Source organism: Pundamilia nyererei, unplaced genomic scaffold (genome assembly GCF_000239375.1).
Source record: "Pundamilia nyererei isolate P.nyererei 1_Seehausen unplaced genomic scaffold, PunNye1.0 scaffold00082, whole genome shotgun sequence".
NCBI classification, from domain to species: domain Eukaryota; kingdom Metazoa; phylum Chordata; class Actinopteri; order Cichliformes; family Cichlidae; genus Pundamilia; species Pundamilia nyererei.
In genome coordinates, this window is record NW_005187483.1 from 1,389,149 (window position 1) to 1,396,678 (window position 7,530).

A 7,530-nucleotide genomic window follows, 5' to 3' on the forward strand; every position below is an offset into this window, starting at 1 on the left:
GGGGAGAACATGCAAACTCCACACAGAAAGACCCCGGCCTGATGGTGGAATTGAACTCAGGACCTTCTTGCTGTGCGGCAACAGTGCTAACCACCGCGCCACCGTGCTGCCGGTGAGGAAACAATAAAGCTTTAATTTATTGCTCACATCCTGGCAAAAGCTCAAACATCAAACATCCTTCAGGGAAAGCCACAATGGTGAAACACCAATCCTACAAAGAGCAGCACGCCAATCTTATTACAATGCTGACTCAGATTGCAGATAAGCCACACAGACAACCAAATGCATTTTCTTACCTCCAGGACGCTCATGATGGCGATCAGTATGCAGCAACATTGCAATGGGCATTCCAACATTTTTGGAGCGACCAGCAACAAGGACATTCTTCCCCACAGTCTCAATACCTGCACAGAGAAATGATAAAATATGCTAGATTCACTGTACTGCTCAAGTAGAGAGAAACTGACTCTCCCTGAAGCTAAATTGTCAAGCAAAAACTATTAAGAAGTTAACATAGGTGTCATCAATTAGGCCAATATCACAATTTGCTGATAAAATTTGTATTAAATACCAATTATGCTGCTAAACCTGATCTAAACCCTTCTTGTTTTCTATTTGTTTTTTATGTCATACCAAATTCTGTCCAATTTTTAAAAAGTCAACCTGAGCATGCTTGTTGTGTAGTGATAGTTTGAAATAACAAATCTAAGTATTGAAGCAGAAAGAGTGTTTAATATTACAAAATATATGTGAGAAAAAAAGATTTTTGCCCTTGTAGTCAAAAAAAAAAGCTGATAACGGGTTGCAGCTGGACTGGACACACCCAGGCCTGAAACCATGGCATATAAACAATTTTCAGAAGTGTGAAGTTGCCTAAAAGGAATTACCAGCAGCACAATATGTGGTAACGACAAGAAATTTCAGAAGTTATAAGGAAGAAGAATATTAAGCCAGATAAGTCTATAAAGTTTGAAATCCTTCCAGAGTTTCAAAATATCCCAAAGAGTACAACAATGAATCATCCTATGATGTCAAAAAAGTTACAAGAAAAAGATTCATGGGATTTTTTCCTACCTTCCTTCCTTCCTTGGTCTTTGTGTCATCTAGTATCTCTTTCGGTAACTCCACAATCCAACAGATACTGGGCATAAATGACGTGCACAGAAGGCTGGCAAGTAAAAACACTACTAACTGCAGAGGAACCTCAAGGCTTCTCCAAATTTTGCGATAATGTATCTTGAAATCCCTAAAACCTTTCAGAAGAATATAAAAACTCAAGCTTTACATCTCTGATATTGTATGACTTGTTTCTGAAGGACTCTATGCAGTCCTGTGATAAACTAAATGCATCCCCACTGGTTTAATAGGAATTAAGAAGGTAAATAGCAAACAGGTACCTAATCAAATGCACTTCATCAACAAGTGTGATGACCTCTATAAAAGCAGAATTGAGGTGTATAATACCACATTATTCACAGGAGTGGATATCCCAGTAAATTCACCCCATAGTCAGACCATGCAGTGCTCAGAGAAACTGTAAAAACTCAAGACCTGCATTTCAAGCTCTACAGACTTTAGTTACTGTGTTAAATGTTAAAGTTCATGACCTTTCAGTTAACAAAAGAGTGAACATACCTGGCTTGTCTGGAATGTTTATCAAGAGAAAGCCTCTTACTTGTCAACAAACCACAAGATTTCTGGAATAATGGCAAATGCACAATGCCACATTTAATGACAGCATAGAGTCCTGTGAAAACCTTATTTTTTTATGACTCTATGGATAACTATTTAAAAGGAGCCATTACTTTTTAAACCGGTGATTTGGGGTACTGGATAATATTTTAGCTTCTATGAATACAGTAATTATTAAAAACTTGCATCAGTTTTCACTTGCATTGCCTTAGCTAGGTCGATAGAGCCAGCAGAAAGGTTTGTTACAAGGCTTAAAGAATTCAGTCACACTTCTCTCAGACCATTTTCACCTTTGAAACCAAAACCAAGCTCAAATAATTATATACACATAGTGTATAGTGTTCAAGTTCATCAGAATTGTGTATTTCCATAACTTAGAGTTTGAAACATTCCAGTCATTCAGACAGACAAGTGAGTTACGCCAAACCCTTCATCCTTCAGCTCTCAATGTAATCTATAAAGAGATATCTGCTTCAGCACTATGTGGGATGGAGGATTCCAAAAGTTCTGTCACAGCCGATAAGCTGATTTCATGATGATATAAAACCCTTAAGCATTCCTACGACAACTGAACTAACCTCAAAGGCAGCCAAGGCTTAGCCGCACCTCAATCCCCCACTCCTTTGGTATGATAACCAAGGGGTTTCTTGCCATTCTAGACACTGTTCTCACATCACAGTAAGAATAGTTTTATTTTAAGAACTAACGTCCTACTATTTTATTCAAATAATGTTTTAATAACAACATCTGTTAAATATAAAGTTTTACACACATTACTTCAAATAACTTTCACACCTTTTCAGAAAACTCTGAAACATTATACTTTTATTTCATGTTAAAACTAATGAAAGTCAAAGAACAGATGAAATTTAGATTTAGATGGAAGAAAGGATATTAGGCGCCACCTAGTGGATCTGAGATGCATAGAAATGGACATGTAATACCTACTTCTGCTATTGCTTCTAGAGTTAACTTTACATTCTTTGGAACTGAACATTCAGTTCAAATTTAGGGATCATGCCATCGTAGGTTCAAAAAACAGAGCGAATGGCAAGGCTAAAAATAGCCATGACAAACGTTTATAGATATTAAGTTGAGTAAATGCTTTGGAGAATACTGGGAGGCATACCTGCTCTTTTGATGATCTCCCAGACAGCTGCAGGAGTGGCTGGCACCATGGATCTCTGGTCCAGGCACAGCTTACCGATGTTCACAATATGGAAGCCATCCACATCCTTCTCTGGAGCGATGGCGTTGCATACTGCTCTCTCATTTATGTGCTCTAAAATCAGAGGGAGCAGAACATAAGCTCAGGTACTGTATATCATGTGAAGAACTGTACAAAGAACTGAAACATAATAGACTCACAAGTGACTTTGTTAGGTACACCTGTTCAGCATTCAGATGATAAGGTCAGAACTCGACATGAGCCCCTTAGTATCAGCAGAGCATTGTTTAAACACTATATAGCCTACCTGAGTAGTCTGACCATCCCTTTATGACTACAGTGTACCCCTCTTCTGATTGCTGCTTCCAGCAGGATTACGTGTCACGTCACAAAGTTCAAATAATCTCAAACTGGTTTCTTAAAAATGATAATGAGTTCACTGCAGTCATGTGGGCCCCACAGTCACCAGAAATCACTCCAATACATATTCTGTACGCATAAAATTTTATGCACACAATATCCATCGACTATGGAAGCAGAATCACCACAACTGTAAAGACCAGTTAACATGATGTCATGGAGGACACCTCTGGAGCAGTGGTGCCTTTGTTCACCTGGAAGTGGGAGCTGCACCAATAAGCCACTGACCCTCCAGTCACGGTTCATCTTGTCAATCAGCTCCAGCAGCTCCTCCTGAGACACTGTGCTGGGCCGCACCACTGTATCACTGGAAATACCTGGAGAACACATAAACACATATACCTAAACCATGAAGATGTAGTTGTGTACTTTTGCATGATTATTTTAAATACACATTGTTTTATTTTTGATTATTTTAAATGTATGTTACTTTTGCTTAAGCAAGTGCGTCTGAACATATGTATCTGTGTATGCATAAAATATGTGCTACTTTAGTTATATTTATTGTTTTTAGATATGCATGAAATACTTTATGAATACACGTTTAAGAATGCATGTGCTGCTCATATCTGACCCAGGATGCTGGCTGCGCGGGTCTTGTTCTTAACGTAGGTGTGACTGGCTGGGTCGTCACCCACTAAGACCACACCTAGGTGTGGTCTCATGTTGCCCTGAGCTACCAGCTCTTCCACATCACGCTGGATTTCTCTGTGCAGCTGACGAGCTAACTCTGTTCCGGAAATCACCACAGCGGCATGCCTGGAAAGATAAAGAGAAAACGCATGAATTAATGCACTAATACACTGCGGGAAAGATGAAAGATGAATTTAACAGTGACAAATTCACTTTTCAAGCTGACCTGCAGTCAGCTGAGACTGAAGAACTCACTTGGATGAGTGACGAAACGTTTCTCCCACTGAAAACGCTACATCCAGATGACCAGAATCTACTTTTGGATATTCTTGGTTTTAAATTTGTATTACTGACAGCTATTACCCATGACCTGCCATTTTATACCCCTGTCGCCACAAAAGTGATAGGGACACCGGAATTCAGTGATTTGGCTAAGTGAGTGAATACTTCCAGTAACAAAGCTTATAAGACCACAGCCGGTTTCTCTCCTGCAGCTAAGATGAGGAAACTGAGGCTGAAATTCACACAGGCTCACCAAAATTGGACAACTGTAGACTGAAAACAGTCGATGGTAGGGTCAGAACCTGGCATAAACAACACTAAAGCATGCATCCATCCTGCCTCGTCTCAACAGTTCAGAATGCTTCCGGTGATGTAACGGTGTGAGGGATATTTCCTTGACAAACTTTGCCCTCTTAACACCAACTGAATATTCTTTAAACACCACAGCCAACCAGAGCATTGTTGCTGACTATGTACATCCGTAACTACCCTTTAATCATCTCAAACTGGTTTCTTGAACATGACAGCGAGTCAGTGCTCAGATAGCCAGATAGCCTCCACAGTCACTGCTTTCAGTCCAATAATGCAACTTTGAGATGAGGAGTGTTGCATCATGGATGTGCAGCAACTCTGTGATGCTCTCTGGTCAATATGAAGCAAAATCTCTACTTATTGTTTTGACACTTTTTTGAATCTGTGCCAGGAAGAATTAGAGTAGATGGCTCATATTTCACTAATAGCAAGATGTTCCCAAGTGTCCAGTGAGGATTTTATTAAGGCATCTGATTTAGGGACCACAATTTTATGTGTTCTTAAATGTGCTATAAATATACTAAATATGGTATAACCATAGGTGACAGCCCTCTCCATCAGCTACAGTCCACATTACATAGAGCGCGTTGTGTTCAGCCGGCGAGGCTGTGAGCCGGTTATGTAACTCTGTCACGTCTTTTGAAAAAATAGTCCCTTTAAATGTGGTTGCAATTTGTACTGTAATCTACACTCGCAGGTTTCGTGAACGGCGAAACAGGCTGTCAATCACCACCCACCGACACGTGACGCTGCGCACGCCTTCGCCGGACCTGAAGCGTCGCTCAGCCCTGCGCAAAGTGATGCCGTATAATAAAAGAAAAACCAGCATTGTTTTAGACGTGCTGCGTTTTACCTCGTCGCCGACTCGTGTAGATGTCTCTTTTGACTCTCGCATTTTCTGTGCATCCGCAGTTTGGCCCGGCAGCAGTGATGGTGTAACGTTAAAGGGCTACAAATCCTGAAGGAGGAGCGTAGCGGTGAAACAGAGGCCGCCATGTTTGTGTGTGTGTGTGTGTGCGTGTGTGTGTGTTTGTGTGTGTGAGAGAGAGGGGGCAGGGAAGCGTGTAGACGATGATGAATGATACTCTGCATTACACACTACACATCTTTTGGCTTATGAGGAAGAGCTGGCCTCCTTTGTTGTGTGCACTGCCTGGGAGTGCATTCATGAAATGAGCTGCAACTGTAATGGCAAACACAGCCCATATGTGAGCAGGGAGGCCAGAGCCCAATAAACAAGATGAGGGTCAAAGAGTGTGGTTGTGCCATAATGGAGTGGTGTGTGTAGTCTGAAATTTTGATAAATGTTTGGCTAAAATCTCACAAAAGTTATACAGGTTAGAGTTTAAGTATAGGGAAAACGAATATGCTGTAATTTATCTGATTGCAATAAGCACATATGAGCTAAAGTATGTATAGTCTCAAGTCTTTGTACACTCCTATATTCCATCCATCCATTATCTTCCACTTATACAGTTCAGGGTCACAGGGACCTGAAGCCTATCCCAGCTGTCCTGGAGCCCAGTCTGCCACAGGCTTAACACACAGACAGATGTTTTAGAATCAGCAATTAACTTAGCCCCACTAACTGAATGTTTTTGGACTGTGGGAGGAGGCTGGAGTGAACCCATGCTGCTAGGGGGAGAACTTGTAAACTCCACACAGAGAGGCCCCTTCCACATGGCAGATTTGAACCGAGGACCTCGTTCCTGTGAGGCAGCAGTGATAGCAACAGTGCTAACCACTGTTAGCACTGATCCCTTTATGTAGAGCTTTGACAGATCAAACTCTGGTAATCATCTTCCACACTATCAATCAGCACATCTCGTTTTCGACCACATGCTTCTAGAGAGAGTCAGGTGTTCACAATTGTTCAGTTAAAGTGAATCACAATGTGGGACATTGTCTCAACATGTAGGACAGGGATAAAAGGATTTTCTGCATGGACATTCAAAGCATGAAACAATATGAGTAAAAGGACACCCTTTTTTTGTTTTGGGGGTTTTTTTCCCATCTTGGCTGTTAGGTGAAGTGATCCATACCAAGTTCATGTCTGTATTGTAAATATTAAGCTACCATCAACACCTGAGTAGCTTAACTTAACACAAAGACTGGAAATGATGGAAAAGCTCGTCTTTTGTCTGTCCTGAACCTGCACAGGCACAGAGAAAGCATGAAAACTCCACATAGAAAGACCTCAGCCATCAAGTGGATACGAACATACGACTTTCTTGCTGTGAGGTATCATTTAATTGTGGGTGGCTATAGCTCAGGCGGCAGAGCAGGTCATCTATTGATCGGTGATTCGATTCCTGGCTTCCCCTAGTCTGCATGCCAAATATCCTTGGGTAAGATACTAACCCCAAATTGCTCTCCAATGCATCCATCGGAGTATGAATGTGTGTGTGAATGTTAGTTAGAAAGCACTAAGAAAATGTGCTTGGGTGAATGCACAAGTTGTGTAAAGTGCTTTGAGTGCTCAGAAGAGTAGAAAAGCGCTATCTAAGAATCAGTCCATTTACCATAATTATAAAATCATTGTAGTGCCTCTACATTCCCAGAATAGATAAAATCTCTATTTCGTACATCCTTGTCAAAAGAAAGGTGTGTGGTTCCACGGGTACTGTACACATACAGCTATGAAGATAGTGCAATAAAGGAAATGATGACCAAAAAAGAAAAGCAACCATTGTTAGTCTTGATGCATGCTGAATCATCCCAGGGAAGGAAATCCCAAAAAGCTAATTCTGTTTATTTGGACACAACATAGCCAACTGAATCAACTTTTTGTAATAGCCATCGTCAGTGAAATATGTCCTGTTTTTCCGCTAGATGGCAGCAAATATCTGCTATTTTACAGTTTTTTCTGAATGCTTAAGCACATTTTGTGTTCATTTCCAAGTATAGGATTATTTGCAATCGCCATAATGACTATATGGGTTACTTGGTCTGCAGTGAACATGCTTCCTCTGCCCCCAGCATCTGGTCATCTAGCAATTCTGTAAAGTAACAATTTCAGTATT

The 7,530-nt window shown here is 40.8% G+C and overlaps 1 protein-coding gene across 1 annotated transcript in view; it reads right to left on the reverse strand.

Moving 5' to 3' along the window:
- mthfd2l (methylenetetrahydrofolate dehydrogenase (NADP+ dependent) 2 like) overlaps window positions 1-5,502 on the reverse strand; it is a 13,449-nt gene extending 7,947 nt beyond the window's left edge. The window contains exons 1-5 of the mRNA XM_005738166.1: window positions 5,361-5,502; window positions 3,855-4,039; window positions 3,475-3,597; window positions 2,822-2,974; window positions 297-404 (exon numbers count right to left, since the gene is read on the reverse strand). Of these exons, the coding sequence (XP_005738223.1) occupies window positions 297-404; window positions 2,822-2,974; window positions 3,475-3,597; window positions 3,855-4,039; window positions 5,361-5,413 (622 nt within the window). The 5' untranslated portion in view covers window positions 5,414-5,502. The remainder of the gene's footprint in view (window positions 1-296; window positions 405-2,821; window positions 2,975-3,474; window positions 3,598-3,854; window positions 4,040-5,360) is intronic.
- Between the last annotated feature and the right edge of the window lie 2,028 nt (window positions 5,503-7,530).